At 39.9% G+C, this 17982-nt stretch overlaps 1 protein-coding gene across 2 annotated transcripts in view; it reads right to left on the bottom strand.

The window, feature by feature from the left end:
• The window catches only part of DNAH9 (dynein axonemal heavy chain 9), a 285097-nt gene that overhangs the window by 56717 nt on the left and 210398 nt on the right, over positions 1-17982 (bottom strand). For both annotated transcript variants that reach the window (XM_070739679.1, XM_070739680.1), the window contains 2 exons: positions 13592-13762; positions 12337-12459 (listed from right to left, as the gene is read on the bottom strand). In XM_070739679.1, the coding sequence (XP_070595780.1) occupies positions 12337-12459; positions 13592-13762 (294 nt within the window). The remainder of the gene's footprint in view (positions 1-12336; positions 12460-13591; positions 13763-17982) is intronic.

The raw sequence follows: 17982 nt of genomic DNA, 5'->3' as shown, positions 1-17982 counted from the left end.
TGCTGGTGAGACCACATTTGGAATACTGTGTTCAGTTCTGGAGACCTCACCTACAAAAAGATATGGACAAAATTGAATGGGTCCAAAGACGGGCTACAAGAATGGTGGAAGATCTTAAGCATAAAACGTTTCAGGAAAGACTTAATGAACTCAATCTGTATAGTCTGGAGGACAGAAGGGAAAGGGGAGAGATGATCAAAACATTTAAATAGGTTAAAGGGTTAAATAAGGTCCAGGAGGGAAGTGTTTTTAATAGGAAAGTGAACACAAGAACAAGGGGACACAATCTGAAGTTAGTTGGGGGAAAGATCAAAAGCAACATGAGAAAATATTATTTTACTGAAAGAGTAGTAGATCCTTGGAACAAACTTCCAGCAGACATGGTAGATAAATCCACAGTAACTGAATTTAAACATGCCTGGGATAAACACATATCCATCCTAAGATAAAATACAGAAAATAGTATAAGGGCAAACTAGATGGACCATGAGGTCTTTTTCTGCCGTCAGACTTCTATGTTTCTATGTTTCTATTTTGGGACAGCTTTTAGGGCAGCTTGTTCACCTTTGGTCCCCTGCTGTCACTCAGCTCTCACCTGTAGCTTCTAGTAGCTGTAGCATGTGCAGCAGCCACACCCCAGGCAACAGCTTTGACAGGCTGGCCAAATCAGGTTGAGAGTATGCTAAGAGCACAGCAAGACATGAAAGACATTAACCACTAGGAGGAGGGAAACTCTGACTGCAAACCTCCACTGCCTTGTGGCTATATCCATCATTGGAAAAGGCTACAGGAGTAAACCTTGAGGCAAAATCCGGAGCTGGAGTCCCGGAAGGAGTTTGTTACCGTGTTCAGCCACGTTCTGATAACTCCTGCGACATATTTGGAACCAATCGTATTGGCCTTTGCCACCCCATTGGATTATTTCAGAGACATGAAGAGGGGTGAATCTGCTGCTTGGGTAACAGTCTATCCTCCATCCTAACCTATCCAGGCTTCATGCTCTGGGGAGTCCAGAGCGTGATATCATGGTCTTTTGGGACTGAAGTTGCCAATGTCATGCTTTGTGTTTTGTATTTTTATCTGTTATTAATGACATGTGATGTGAATGTGCCATATGATAAATAAATAATACAGTGGTACCTCATGATACGAACCCCTCGACATACGAACAACCTGAGATACGAACCTGGGGTTCAAAATTTTTTTGCCTCTTCTTAGATTTTATGAACGTTTTCCATCTTACGAACCCGCCACCGCCGAGAAGCCCCGCTGCCTGGCTGTCGCTTTTTGAAACAGCCGTGGGGCTTCTCAGCATCCTCCTGAACCCGAACGCCAAACCCAAACTTCTGGGTTCGGCGTTCGGGAGGCCGTCGAGAAGCCCCCCGGCTGTTTCAAAAGGTGACAGCCAGGCGGCGGGGCTTCTCAGCGGCCTCCGGAACCCGAACTTTTGCCGAACTTCCAGGTTCGGCGTTCGGGAGGCCGCCGAGAAGCCCCGCCGCCCGGCTGTCGTCTTTTGAAACAGCCGGGGAGGCTTCTCGGCGGCCTTCCGAATGCCGAACCCGGAAGTTTGGGTTTGGCGTTCAGGTTCAGGAGGACGCTGAGAAGCGCCCCCCCCCCCCGGCTGTTTCAAAAGGTGACAGCCAGGCGGCGGCGGTTTTTGGCGGTTTTTCCCCCTGCACGGATTAATTCATTTTACATTGTTTTCTATGGGAAACAATGTTTCGCCTTACGAACTTTTCGCCTTACGAACCTCCCCCGGGAACCAATTAGGTTCGTAAGACGAGGTATTACTGTATTTTTGTTGTTTTTTTCTTTTTGACTTGTATTGTATTGTATTTTATTCTCTTTATCACACTGTGAACTACCCAAAATCATACTGTATTCAAGCAACACCTATACCAAGTAATTAAAAAAGTAAAAGTAAATCATTAAGGCAAGTGAAACATCTCTTCTTTCTGAATAGTTTCCAGTGGACCACTGTGAAGTTTTCAAATAAAATATCTTAATGCAACAGTTCTATTCAGTTCCAAATCAGCAAAAATATTTACAGTATTTTCATGTGTGTGCTTTAACGTATCCCACTATGAAAGTTTGCTTTTAACAGCATATAGCTTGCCAGTCTGATAGAAAAGTGGATCCTGGCCTATAAGGGAATGACTTTTCTCTCCACTACAGTTCCTCTCTTTCCTTCCCCCAACCCACTTTCAGTTTTATTTTGTGTGGAGATTACTTGGATGTTTCTGTGTTCAAAGAAGTCATAAAAGCTTAATACTTACTTCTCATTTTACCTTCACTTTTGTTTGGACTAACAGAGGAAAGGGACAGATGGATTATTCAGCCACATCCATTCCTATTCATGTAACTTAATTTTTATTAAAACAAATTAAAAACTTTTAAGAAGGAAAATAATATACTCCAATGGCATTCCCAAAAGGAATCTTAAACAGAAATGCCATTTATTTATTTGTTTGTTTGTTTGTTTGTTTGTTTATTTTGTCCAATACACAATGAGGGTTTTAGGGGGTATATATCTATATACACATAGTAAAATACATGATGAAGGTTATAGAGGATATACTCATAGTAAAATATATCTATGAAAGAATAGAAAAGAAGGTATAGTAATAGAACATACCAATGAAAGAATAAAAGAAGAGATATAGGAATAGAAGAAAGGTATAGGAGATATAGGAGAGCAATAGGACAGGGGGTGGAAGGCACTCTAGTGCACTTGTACTTGCCCCTTACTGACCTCTTAGGAATCTGGATAGGTCAACCGTAGATAATCTAAGGGTAAAGTGTTGGGGGTTTGGGGATGACACTATGGAGTCTGGTAATGAGTTCCACGCTTCGACAACTCAGTTACTGAAGTCATATTTTTTACAGTCAAGTTTGGAGCGGTTAATATTAAGTTTAAATCTGTTATGTGCTCTTGTGTTGTTGTGGTTGAAGCTGAAGTAGTCGCCGACAGGCAGGACGTTGCAGCATATGATCTTGTGGGCAATACTTAGATCTTGTTTAAGGCGTCTTAGTTCTAAACTTTCTAGGCCCAGGATTGAAAGTCTAGTCTCATAGGGTATTCTATTTCTATTTTAAGAAAGGGAATCTAATCTTTCATTTTCTGATCTCCAGATGTTCAATCATATGGTCCAAATTCTCCTTTTTCTGAACTGCATAGAGATAATTTCAAGAGTTTTCATGCCGAGTGACCTATCTACTTTCACTATAAAACCATACAGAGAGAAAAGAAAAAGAAGAAGAAGCTCCAGGCATCTTTACATTAATCCAGGATTGTATTAATTTACTCATTGTGACACCTGCATTCCCTTCTAATGAAATTCCATGATTATTTTATGTAGCTGGGATACTGCCTGGTAATCATCCACTTGAAACTATCCTTAATACCTAAGATGTCACAATGCTCAAAGAAGGGGGTGGATGAGGCAGCAGAGAACAGATAAAGGTCAAGGAATTCATAATCGGTGCATTATATCAGAAAAGTTCTTCAAAAAAAATCAAGCAACAAAATGGAAAGATTAAATTATGACTCTGACATTCTAGAATGTTAATATTTTTTAACATAGCTGTTCAATAAAGCTATAGGCAGATTTTATCATGTAATCTTCATTTTAAAAACTGAAAGCATTAGCAAAATTCAGTGAGCATGCATACATGGAGCACTGAAGCAAAATTACTTTCCTCTACATTTATTACACAATACCTTTGCAGTAACTTTTTCATTTCTGCAAAATGATAGAAATGATTGGACTGATAGGGAAGAAGAAAATAATTCCAACTATCCAGGCATACTCAGCTTGTAATAAAGTGTTACCTAACTAATCTTAGTTTGGTTGGGAGGTTAAGGAATAGGCCTAACTAGGATTTGCAGAAGTGACCACCACAGAAGGCCAGGGTTTAGGATCCACTGGGAAAACAAAAGTGTAGCTAGGATGAGCAACACTATCTTGATGTGAGTATTTAAAAATAATCTTTACAACGAACAACCTTAACAGCACAGAGAAAGAACAATACATCCAAAATTCATCAAAGCAGAACACCTTGGCAGGAGTCGAAATATTATCCACCATGCACCATATTTCAACTACTTCTTTTCTTTCACTTATAATTCAACTCAAAATACTTTATTAATGAATACAGCAGTATAGTATATGCAATTACGAAGAAGGTTAAATAAGAGTAAAAAGGGATGTGATACAGTTATACAACTTCTCTTATGCTATCCAGATCCTGTAACTGAAATCTGAACATTTCTTTATAGCTGTCAATTTTTAATCCAATAGTTAACATCAGAGCCTCTTGCCAATTTTGTCATTCCTTCACCTTTCTGCAATCAATTCAGGGGTTTTCCCCACTAGAAACCCACTATCTAAAACTATGTACATTTCACATTTCTTACTTTTAGTAAGAACACCTTATTTTCCCATTAGGGGCACCCAGAAAAATCTCACTTGAATTAGACCTTTGCTGAGTTTCTCCATGAAAACTAAAGAAGTCTATAGCTTCCTTCTAATATTTTTTTTTTCATTTTCCTTGCTGAAGAAGCAAGAAGAAACACTGTAAAACCTCATTCATTTTAATCTCCCACAATTATTTAGTAAGTTAAAACTCCCCCCCCCTCCCACAAAGGCAGGAATTGTCCCTAATGGGAGATAAGCAACATGTTTGGCTAGGGGGACATTTGGAATTTGGAGACCATAGGGACTTTGTGTCAGCAAATGTGACACCAAACAAGGTGTAACAAATGGTACAACTTTGTTTTTCAAAGTTGCCCCAATTTATTGGTATCAACATAGAAAAGCAAAGTTCTCTACCTTTGTGCCTCCCATCAAGTCAGCTCTGCTAAGACTTTCTTTGCCTGGTTACATAACTCCAAAGGAGAATATACACTGTTGCAAGGTCAGCAAAATTGTCATTTCAACTTAAGAACCTAGAAGCAGGGGCATTGTTTTCCTCTGTGAAAGTATATCCAAATGGCACTTCATCAAAAGTCCAATAAAAGCAATGCATCTCTTGGAGGCATTTGACAAGCCCATTAAATCTACCTACCTACCTATGTATCTATCCTTTGCGTGCTCTCTCTCGTTCTCTCTCTATTTCTTTCTCTCTCTCTCATTCACACACGCACACGCGCGCGCGCACACACACACACACACACACAATCATATAGATCAGGGAACCTAGAGACATTATATCACCTACTTCTAGACTATAAGGATGGTCAGAATCTCTCTTGATAACAATCCAATGGCATTTTGCTCTTTCTGGAGGAAGTTTCCCTAAAGAACTTGGATGATGTCTAGTACACTTCCAGAAGGAACAGCATATATCAAACTTAAAGCATGCTTGGATTTAATTATTTTATAACAGAATGGTTAGTTAAAATTGTTTTGACTAAATAAAGTCATATTTCAATGTAGCCTGTATATTTCAGAAGTTTTCAAATGTCAAACTTATTCCTAACTTTTTTTGATCGGATAACAGCAGGTCTAGGTTATATTCAAATAAACACAATCTGCAAAGATAGCCCTGGATTTTATGACTATTCTAAGAGGTCAGAACATCCCTGATGAATAGTTTGAATTGAACCCATCTGAGCTACTCTCCCACTTTTACTTCTCTTATCTTTGATTGTCTTTGTTTCCAATCCATTCCAGCATTTGATGGATTGGATAAGAGATATGATGAGACCACATCTTTTTTATTTTTTTATTTGCCAATTCTATTCACTAACAATTTAAGGCTTGACCCTGAGTTGTTAGGTAGAGTCAAGCACTTTCCTGAAGTTGATGAAGCAGGAAAGTATTTCCTTCTCTTCTTAAAAGAACATGTAAGAATTTTGTATTGTAAAACTGATTGGTGCTATGAGACCAATTTAGTTTTCATGGATCATTTTTCTACTTTATTCTTTCATGGAAGACACTGCAACACTATTTGCTGATATTCCAGTTGTTCCTCTGGGGGCAAGCACCAGTGTTCCCTCTAATTTTTTGGGGGGGTGAGCGGAAAAGTATAGTGTCTGAGCGGCAGTCCCTTCGGGACTGGGCGGCACAGAAATTATAAATAAATAATTAAATAAACAAACAAACAAACAAACAAACAAATAAAAAACCCACCCTGTTTTGCCTTAGAGAATTTCAAAATAAAATAATGTACTGTGTGTCTATAACAGTGAGCTCATAATAGGGCAACTCTATCAATATCAAAATGCCACTTAAATAGTTGAGCTAGTTTCAAATTAGATTCTGATTTTCTTTCTCTCTTCCTTACTCCCATTCTTTTTCTTTCTCTTTCCCTTCCTCTCTTTTTTCTGTCTGTTTCTCTCTCTTCCTCTCTTCCCCTCTCTCTCCTTCCCTCTCACTCTTTCCCTCTCGGCTTCTGGGCAGGTTTGGAAAACTCTGAGTTGATGATGATTTTTAAGTGAGCGATTGCTCATTGCTCAGCTTAGAGGGAACTATGGCAAGCACTGACCCATTCCTACTTTACCATTAAAATATGAAAGGCTGTTGGTTGATGCGACCATGTATGTGTAAAATGCTGCGTTCCTATTGCAGATTACAGTTCAGAGGGAGGAGAAGGGAAGGAAGTTGTGATCTCTGGTTATCCAAAGTTTTTTTTAAAAGACAGTACCGTTCCTCTGTATTATAAGGCAAGAGCCAGTGATATGAGTCTTCATCAGAAAAGGCAGAAATATTGCTTTTTAGCAACCAAGAAATGTTTTATAAGGTGAAATAGAAAAAAGTAGGGAGAAGATTTCTGGGGTGACAGAAGAGAGAAGGACATGGTCATTATTAGAAAAGATGTTGGTTGCTCCACTACAACCTTTCAGGTTGCCATGATGACAGTCCCAAGATTCTGAAGCTGATGACTAAATTACAGAATTGGGAATCAGCCATTCAAGAATTCATCCTAAAAAGCATAACAAATTGTCTTCTATTGTGAAACCTAAATCATAGTTCCCTCTAAGCTGAGCAGTGAGCAATCGCTCACTTAAAAATCATCATCAACTCAGAGTTTTCCAAACCTGCCCAGAAGCCGAGAGGGAAAGAGTGAGAGGGAAGGAGAGAGAGAGGAAGAGAGAGAAACAGAAAAAAGAGAGGAAGGAAAAGAGAAAGAAAAAGAATGGGAGTAAGGAAGAGAGAAAGAAAATCAAAATCTAGTTTGAAACTAGCTCAACTATTTAAGTGGCATTTTGATATTGATAAGAGTTGCCCTATTATGAGCTCACTGTTATAGACACACAGTACAGTACAGTAGTCCCTCGCTATATCGCGCTTCACCTGCCGCGGCTTCACTTCATCGCGGGTTTTGAAGTCAGCTTCATTTGAATGATTTTGCCATACAAACAAGCGCTAGAATCCCCCAGCGGGACTCCCAAATGATGAGCGGGGCAGGGACTGAGCTCCGGCGGAGGCCCGTCCCCTCGTTCAATCCCCCTCGCCAGTGCCGAAAGGAAAAAAAAGAAAGGAACGCGACGCGGCGGGGATTTCCAGACTGGGCTCGAGGGCGGAAGAGGAAGTGCTCGAGGGCGGAAGAGAGAGAGAGAAAAAAAGAAACAGCCGGGGCAGCTCACCAGGGACTTTACAGCCGGGGCAAGGCAAAAAACACAACATTTGGCCGAACTGCTGCAAAGAACAGAGTAAGTAGTAGTGGGGGGGAAAGGTTAGCCGGCCGTTGCTCGCCTCCAGGCATCCGGAGCTGGTGGGAAGGAGGATAAATTCCCCATCGCGGATTTCACCTATCGCGGCAAGGTCTGGAACGTAACTCCCGCGATAGGTGAGGGATTACTGTATTTTATTTTGAAATTCTCTGAGGCAAAACAGGGTGGGTTTTTTATTTGTTTGTTTGTTTGTTTATTTATTTATTGATTAATTAATTATTTCTGTGCCGCCCAGTCCCGAAGGGACTGCCGCTCAGACACTATACTTTTCCGCCCCCCCCCCAAAAAAAAAAAATTAGAGGGAACACTGACCTAAATGCAATTGACTGAAATGTATCTGTCATGTCACACTCACTCTGCTTTGCTTGCCCAAACACTTGTGACTCTAGGTGACTAACATAAGGGTGTGGTTTTTTTAAAATAAAAAATGAATAGCAGAAAATAATGTAAACATGAATTGCATTCAAAACCCATAACCTGGGGGGGAGGGGTGCAGTGGGGTAGTGAAAATGGAGCTCCACCCCAGAGCACCCAATTTACACTGAAAGATGTTGAAAGAAAACGCAGGTCATCCTGTATAAGCCACACCCACAGCGTGGTAGTAAAAATTTTGTTAGCCTTTCACTGCCCGTACCCTAGGTCAGTGATGGTGAACCTTTTTTGATTCACATGCCAAAGGGGTGGGGGCATGGGGGTGGAGCATGTGTGTGTGTTCACATGCATAATTGCATACACCCCTCCCCACGCATGTGTGTGTGACTTACACATACCCTGCTCCCAGCATGCGATGGCACACCTGTTTTTCGCTCTCCCCAGGCTTCAGAACCTTTCTAGGAGCCTGGACAGGGTGAAAACAGCCTTCCCCACATACCCCTGAAGGACCTCTAGAGGTCAGAAATGGCCCATTTCCCAACTTGAAGAAGGAGGGACTCCAGGGGGGGAAGCCTTTTTTGTCCTCCCCAGGCTCCTAGAAAGGCTCTGAAAGATGGGGAGAGCAAAAAATTGCCCTTCCCCAGACCCCCTGAAGGCTGAAAAGAGGCTTTTCCCAACTCCCAATAGGCCCAGAATGCCCCAAATATCAACTAGCCAGCATGCACATGCACGCCAGATCTGAGCTCAGACCGGATGCCCACTGATATGGCTCCATGTGCCACTTGTGGCACGCATGCCATAAGTTTGCCATCATGGTCCTAGATCCAACAAACACATATATACACACCCACCAAACATGCTCATCTGATATTTAGCCTCATGAAAACACAGGTTTTTAACACTTTACCATCAAGATTTTAAAAATAAGAATCTCAGAGAGAATGAGTTCTAGAGAGCAGATATCACCACAGAGTGGGCATAGGTCCTGCCAGATAGCATTTTCAAGGATTTCATAATGGAAGAGGTCACCCTACAATGAATGGATCAAAACCTCAAGACCATCATGGCAAGCAGAGGTCTCTTCAAAGTCTTCACACTGAATGCTAGACATAGGTGGTCCTTGATTTAAGACCACAATTGGGACCAGAATTTCCATTGCTAAGTTGTGTGAGTTGCACCCAATTTTGTGACCTTTTTGTCATGGTTGTTAAGCAAGTCACTACAGGTTTAAGTGAAGAAGTAGTCACTAAACAAATCTGGCTTATGACTTTGCTTGTCATAAGTCAGTTGGAAAGGTCACAAACACGATCCTGGGACACTGCAATTGTCATAAATATATACTGGCTGATCACATGACTGTGGGGATGCCGCGATGATTGTAAGTATGAGGATGGGTTATAAATCAATTTTCCCTATTAATTTGCTATCAGGTTTTCTATAAATCTAGTTGACATCTGGAATGGAGATATAATTAACATGATGGTTTCTGGGTCCTATCTTAAGTATAACCAAATGAGTTTCCTGATTTTCAAATGTAATTTTGGTAGAAAACTCAAAATAAATCTAGCAAACAATTCAACTCATAGTGGCTATTTTGGGGAAGAAATTGATCTTCCATGTTACAATTATATCTGATTAAAATTGTCCAATTGAATCTCTTCAGAATATTACTGCATTTTACTCTACCCGATTATCAGTTGCAATTACTCAATTGCATCAACTGGGACCTACATTAACACTGCTTTTTTACAATAAGAAGCTATTTCATCATACTAGAACAAATAGTAACAATTCTGGTTTGTTGATTTTTAATCATCCAGATTCCCATGTTGTTTGATAGTTTCCAACCATACTAAGGCGAGATGCCCTAAGATGCTCTCTACATGGGGCTATCTTTGAAAAGTGTTCGGAAACTTCAGATCGTGCAGAATGCAGCTGCGAGAGCAATCATGGGCTTTCCAAGATATGCCCATGTCACACCAACACTCCACAGTCTGCATTGGTTGCCGATCAATTTCTGGGCACAATTCAAAGTGTTGGTTATGACCTATAAAGCCCTTCATGGCATCGGACCAGAATATCTAAGGGACCGCCTTCTGCCGCACGAATCCCAGTGACCAGTTAGGTCCCACAGAGTTGGCCTTCTCCGGGTCCCGGCGACTAAACAATGTTGTTTAGCGGGACCCAGGAGACGAGCCTTCTCTGTGGCAGCCCCGACCCTCTGGAACCAGCTCCCCCCGGAGATTAGAACTGCCCCCACCCTCCTTGCCTTTCGTAAAGTTCTTAAGACCCATCTCTGCCGTCAGGCATGGGGGAATTGAAACATCTCCCCCGGGCCTATACAGTTTATACATGGAATGTTTGTGTGTGTGTTTGCTTTTAATAATGGGGTTTTTAGTGTTTTTTAAATTATTAGATTTGTTTTTTACATTGTTCTTGTTATTGTTGTGAGCCGCCCCGAGTCTACGGAGAGGGGTGGCATACAAATCTAATAAATAAAATAATAAATAAATAAATGTCACTTGGACAATTGCAAAACATTTTTCAAGGGCTAGTCCTGAAAAATGTTCAGAAATTTCAACTAAAAGGTGCCACAAAGGCAGAGGTTAGTTATAAGAAGCACATTTTTTAAACTTCCTTGTTTAAAAAAGTTACACTGGCCATTAGTTTATTCCTTGACACTCTTATTAAATGGTTCCAAATAATGTAAGACTGACCTTAATAATCACATAGTCCTTGATGTTTTCATTCAAGAAAGCAAATGTATTATAGGTCAAGACAAGAAATCCTCCTCAGGGCAGTCAATTTATGTTTTAACCTTTTTTAATTTTCTTAATCAGTTCTTTGTTTATTGCTGAAGGACAACTTGAGCTCTTGTGATTAGCTGGCCATACAGATCATGCTTTTCCTCCCACTAAGGATGGTGAATGTAGCACAAATGTCTACATTCAATCACACCATGGCCTTATTTTGCTTTAATAATTTGACCTCAAACTGGAAGCAGTTAAGAGTAGTGGTGAAGGTGCTGGCCTAGAAACCAGGATGATTAGATTAGATTAGATTAGATTTATTGGATTTATATGCCGCCCTTCTCCGCAGACTCGGGGCGGCTCACAACAATGGCAAAAACAGTACATAGTAACAAATCTAATATTTAGCAATCTAATTTACAGTTTTAAGTTAAAAGGTCCATAAAAGCAACCCCAATATAAATAAAAAAACAAGCACACAATCAATCATAGACCAAAACTACATGGGCAAGGGGGAGATGTTTCAATTCCCCCATGCCTGACGGCAGAGGTGGGTTTTAAGGAGTTTACGAAAGGCAAGGAGGGTGGGGGCAATCCTAATCTCTGGGGGGGGGCTGGTTCCAGAGGGTTGGAGCCACCACAGAGAAGGCTCTTCCCCTGGGTCCCGCCAGATGACATTGTTTAGTCGATGGGACCCGGAGAAGGCCAACTCTGTGGGACCTAACCGGTCGCTGAGATTCGTGCGGCAGAAGGCGGTCCCGGAGATATTCTGGTCCAGTGCCATGAAGGGCTTTATAGGTCATAACCAACACTTTGAATTGTGACCGGAAACTGATTGGCAACCAATGCAGACTGCGGAGTGTTGGAGTAACATGGGCATACTTAGGATGACATGAAAGCCAGCTGATAATTTGGAGCCAGCCACTATCTCCCTACTCACCTCACCTCACAAGATTATTGTTGTGGAGAAAATAAGGAAGGCGTATTGGCACCCTTGCCACCTTAAGTTGTATATGAAAAAATGGCAGGATTTAAAGAAAAACCAGTTCTAGCAACTGGGTGTAAAATGGCTTAATAGCAGAAATGTTCTGTCATGAAATGTTTCTGTGCATATGTATACATACATATATACCCACATAGATACATGCATACTTATTCAATACAATCACTACATAAGTGGTTTGCAACTGGTTCGGAATGGTTTGCCCAAACTGGCAGCAAACTGCTGGTGATGCTACAATGACATCCGGAAACGATTCAGTTGATGCTGGTCTGTGGGTGCCACCAACTTTTTGGGGGGGGGTTCAATTTTTTTGGGGGGGAGGGAACCAAGTTTCTTGCACTGCACATGTGTCACCATCTTGGTTTTGGCTTTTAGGGAAGCAATTTTTTGCACCGCACGTGTGCACACACATGAATGACATGCGTGTCCATGAGGTGCACCCACGCGGCACTGGAGAAAGCAAACTGACAGAGGTAAGTTAGAACCCACTCCTGAATCATTAGTAATAAAGACATTTGGCATATAAATGTTACCTTGATGCCACCCCATGATTGATTTGCCAAAAAATCTACAGGACTGGTGACTCCTGTTTGGGCAGGATATCGCAGCAGGAAATTAAGTTCCATTGCACTGATTTCTTGGTTCTTCAGAAGTATCTGAAACAAAAAACCAGAATGAAATTTGCCAACATTTTATGGAGGCTACAAAAGCAGAAGCAAGATTCTGGATACTAAGAAATATCAAAATGCTAGCAAGTGAGTAGAATTGAAATCATTTCGTACTGAATTGTTTTGGTTCAATTTACTGAACTACAATACAATGAATGATCTAGAATAGTGGTGTCAAACTTGCGATTACATGTAGTCATGTGATGTGACATATCACAACTTTTTCACCCTTCACTAAAATGGGGGTAGGCGTGCCAGCATATGACACATCCGGACCACGGGCTGCGAGTTTAACAGCCTTGATCTAGACCAGTGTTTTTCAACCAGTGTGCCGTGGCACACTGGTGTGCCGCGAGACATGGTCAGGTGTGCCGCGAAGCTCAGAGAGAGAAAGAAAGGAAGAGAGAGAGAGAGAAAGAGAGAAAGAAAGCAAGAGAGAGAGAGAGAAAGAGAGGGAGGGAAGGAGAGAGAGAGAAACATAGAGGAAGAAAGCAAGAGAGAGAGAGAGAAAGAAAGAAAGAGAAAGAGCGAGAGAGAGAGAAAGAGAACAAGAGAGAAAGAAAGAAAGAGAGAGAGAAAGAGAACAAGAAAAAGAAAGAAAGAGAGAAAGAAAGAGAGAGAGAAAGAGAGAGAAAGAAAGCAAGAGAGAGAGAGAGAGAAAGAGAGGGAGGGAAGGAGAGAGAGAGAAACATAGAGGGAGGTAGGGAGGGAGAGAGAAAGGGAGCAAAAAAGAGAGGAAGGAAGGAAGAGAAAGAAAGAGGGATGGAGAGAGAGAGAAAGAAAGATGAAGAGAGAGAAAGAGGGAGGGAGAGAGAAATAGAGCGAAAGGAAGGAAGAGAGAGGGAGAGAATTTTTTTGTCCAAACTTTTTTTACCCCCCCCCCCCCCGTTCAATGTGCCCCAGGGTTTTGTAAATGTAAAAAATGTGCCACGGCTCAAGAAAGGTTGAAAATCACTGATCTAGACCACCAATTTAACCATTAAGCAGAGATCTACCACTGAAAATGTTACAGAATTTCTTATTTACAGTCCGGTATGTCCTAAGCAAAAAAGACCATTATATACTGGTGCATACCGCTTAGAAAGTAACTGGTGTGAGAGTTAACAAACCCACAAGATACCTGGAAAGTGACTTGGGCTGTGTAAGTCAGTTTGTCACATTCAAAGAGTCCACGAGTTGTATATTGGAATATTGAGAATGTGATGCTATCAATTAGATTGTTTACTCGCTCTTTCAGGATTTCATCTGCTGGAGCTCTTGAGACAGCTTTCTGGAAGACCACATTAAATGCCTAAATGTAGTGAGAAAGAAAAGACAGTGAGAATGAAACACTTCAAATATTTTTAGTAGATTTCCATTGCCCCCTGGCTTAATAACAGGATAACAGAGTTGGAACAGATTTACATAAAATGATTACATATTTGGACATTTTGGATGGGAAAGGAGAAATAAAAGAGATGCCAAAATTAATAAAACAAGGAGTCAAAATAGATTGGTGGCCCTACTACCAAATTAAATCAATGTTAAAAGATGAGAAAAATAAATTTGGAATCGTAAAAGAAAAATCAGAATTGGACAAAATTTTATTATTACAAGAGGGGAAAACAATAACAAAAGCTTATACATTTCTAATAAATTATAGAGGAAGAAATTGTCAATGGAAATATATTGTTGTTAGCCAACCCGAGTCTGCGGAGAGAGGCGGCATACAAATCCAATAAATAATAATAATTAGCTGGGCAAAATATTCTGGATATAATATAGAACTAGACCAATGGGACAGAATCTGCAACAAAAACTATAAATTACTGGTTACAAGGAAAACATTTATAAAATGCACTACAGATGGCATTTATCCCCAATGAGATTGGCCAAAATGTACTCTAATTTGACACCAAAATGTTGGAAATGTGGATATAGAAATGGGAGCTATTACCACATGGACCTGTCCAGTGATACAAAAATTATAGTATAAAATACAAATATGGCTAGAAGAAATAACTAAACAAAAAATTAAAAAGAAATCACAACCATTCCCCCTCGGGATACTAGATCCAAACATTAAAAAAATAATATCATTATATTATATTACACATTCTCATGGCAGTAAGAATTGTTTTGCACAATACTGGAAGCAAGGAAGGGTACTAACCGAAAATGCTATAATCAAAACGTTTTTGGATTGTGCAGAACTTGATAAATTGATGACAGAATTGAAAGAGAAAGAAGATTCGGAACATTATAAAACTTGGGATTTACTGTAAGAGTGGCTTGATAGAAGGAAATAAATGATATATTAATTATTAGGATATTGTTATTGAAATTCTAAGAACATTATAATACTTTAATATATTAATATTTAGAAATATATATATTAAGTAATGGTGTTACAATTAAGATCCTTAGAGATATATAAATTACAATGATAGTAGAAATAGTAAATAACCCTAAAATATTAGTTGATATATGAACCGCAAAATAACCGTAGAGGTATAAATGTGTGTATGTGGGGGGGGGGGGTTGGGGGGGGGTTGATTGTATTGTGCAATGTTTCATTTGTTTGTTTTTACCTTTATGTTTATAAACTTTATAAATCAATAAAAATTATTTTTTAAAAAAATGGTTGGAAGGGACATGGAAGGTCTTCTAGACTCTATACCAGTGATGTTGAACCTTTTTTGGCTTGTGTGCCAAAAGGAGTGGGTGTGGGTATGTTACCATGCATGCACACCCCCACAGCTCTTCCGCCCACCCCCAGGCATGTGCACAGGCATTTCTAAAGCCTGGTAGGTGAAAAAAATAGCCAAATGGGCGAACCAGAAGTTTGGGAAAACACACTTTTGGTTTGCCATTGTGCTGTTTTTTGCACTCTGGAGGGCTTCGGGAAAGCTTCCTGAAGCTCCAGAGTGCAAAATACAGTACAATGGGCAAACTGGAAGTTTGGAAACTGTACTTCCAGCTTGCCCATCGTGCTATTTTTTGCACTCCAGGGCTTCAGAAACCTTTCCTGAACCCTCCAGAGTGCAAAAAGCAGCACAATGGCAAACTGGAAGTGTGTTTTTCTGAACTTCCGGTTTGTCTTTTGGGTGGGGGTTGGGGTTTTTTTGCCTCCGGGCTTCAGGGAAGCTTCTTTGAAGCATCTGGAGGACAAAAAAATCAGCTGGTCAGTGCACACATGTGTGCTGGAGCTGAAACATGGCAAAGTCTTGTGTGCCCTCCAATGTGGCTCTCCGTGCCACCTGTGGCCCACATGCCATAGTTCGCCATCACAGCCGTATACCATTTCAGACAAATGGTTGTCCAATCTCTTCTTAAAAACTTCCAGTGTTGGAGCATTTCCAAGTTCTGGAGGCGAGTTTTTCCACAAATTAATTGTTACAACTGTCAGGAAATTTCTCCTTAGTTATTTTCTCCTTGATTAGTTTCCATCCTTTGCCTTCAGGTGCTTTGGAAAATAAGTTGATCCCATGTTGATTCCATTCTAGCCTTGGAAATTACAATTCAAACAATATAATTTATGACATAAAATATCGTTCTGGATCTTATTCAGAAAATTGAGAAGAAAGCAGTATATAGCACTAGGTAGTATTCAGGCAGTCTAAGAATACGTAATCTGCATATAAGGTTGCACCCATGCTTGGCTCACAAGATCTTTATGTAGAATGGAAGGATTCCAGTTTTCAATTTCTTGCAGACCAAAGATATAAACCTGTTATTCTACTGTCATAGGCATTAAGAAAAGAAGGGTTAAACAGAACTGGGCCACACCGTCTCCGTCTTTATTGTTCGCAATGATGTTATGCATTATAGAAAAACTGAGCTGCCCTCATAAGTTAGCAATCTCCTGTCAAACTCCATTGCAGCTGGGCCAAAGCAATCATTCTGCTTCAACTGCATGGCATATTTGACTCATTAGTTCAAATTTGTTCTGAGCTGAAATTCTGACTTAAAAGAAATAAAAGGAGAGGTGGGGCGGGGGCTAAGGAATCATTTAATTATTTCATCTTACTAGGAAATTTTGTCATGCATACGGTAGTAGAACTCCAAAGCTAATTTACATGGCATATCACATTTTCTGTGGTACCTGAGCTATGTTTTGCTCTGGGGATGCATTGTGATTTTTAGTTGCGTTGGCTGCTCTTTTCAACTGTCCATTTTTCTTTTCAGTCACCCTTACGATTTCCCCCAAAATAATTTAGTATCTCTTTCTTTTTCAATTCCTTGCAGCTTCACCTGTCAGCAAATCGTCATTTTCTTCTTTTCATATCTTTCAAATCCCAGGATTTTAGTCTATAACTAAAGCTTAACACTGGGGCAATTTTTATGGATCTCACCATGAATACATTTGGCATCCAACACTAAACTGTCATTCTTGGTGGCAGGGATTACTTTATGCAATATGTCACTGGTCTACTCCTTGCTGCAGATTGGAAGCGCTCTCAAAACATATTTATTCTCTCAGGCCTTTTATCACTGCTATTTGGCTTTTGTATTTTATGACAGTTATCTTCTACTGTTGTTGTTTTTTATATAAATCCCTTCACTGTTCTTTATGAGCCATCCAGAAATTATTTTCATAGGTTTCATGAATTTTCAAATTAAAGGCTTATAACAAACCTACCAATTATTAATCTATAGATTTCTGAAAAATATATGCACATCATGCATAGCATTCTATGTGTGTGCTATTAATTCGTGGAAAGCTGGCAGAAATAAGTTGGCTTGTAGGTTAATTATGAGATCCGAGGTCCAATTTGCATTGAATAGCATAAACATACATGAGAAGAAAATTGGGGAGTGATTACACATATGGCACACTGACCAAAATGTGCCAGAACTGGCCACTACTGTCCTTAATGTTAATCTGCAATGCTTCCTGTAACAAAGGTACCACAATGGGTTGTGACTTAGTGTTCATTTTATTTACATTATTAAAAAGTGTCAAGTGAAAGAATTGTTTGAATGAAGCCATAATGGGCCCCAGAGATCAACATCTATAGGCATATTATGTGACAATCATGATATAAGGAGTATGCATTAACACAAGATAAAGAAACTAGGAAGGCAAAAGGGCAAGCAAGCAAGATAATAAAGTAAAAAAATGCCAAAGAATGTAAGAGATTTAAATGAAGATCTCTTGGATCTTGATTAGTTGATGCCTAGATGCATGGAAGTGAATATGAATCTTAATTAGAATGAAAAGACTAAAATTAATATCAGAAAATGTAGACTGATACAACCTAGATTGTTATGAGTACTTATAAAGCAAGGAATCTATAAATTAGTTATAATTACATGTTAGGCTCCAATGAATGATGATAAGAGAAGAAGATGATTTTTCAAGAAAACTATACAGCATTTTAGGTGAATATGATCCAGGGGAAAATCTCTGTTAGGTGATTTAAATCTAAACCTGTTAGGTGATTGCTGGAATGGGTGGAAATGAAAAGATACAGAGGATATAGAGAAAGTGATTGGGCCATTCCAAAACCTACAAATGGATGAGCAGGT

The sequence above is a fragment of the Erythrolamprus reginae genome, chromosome 2 (genome assembly GCF_031021105.1).
Source record: "Erythrolamprus reginae isolate rEryReg1 chromosome 2, rEryReg1.hap1, whole genome shotgun sequence".
Lineage (NCBI taxonomy): Eukaryota > Metazoa > Chordata > Lepidosauria > Squamata > Dipsadidae > Erythrolamprus > Erythrolamprus reginae.
This window is presented reverse-complemented; position numbering and strand designations above follow the sequence as displayed.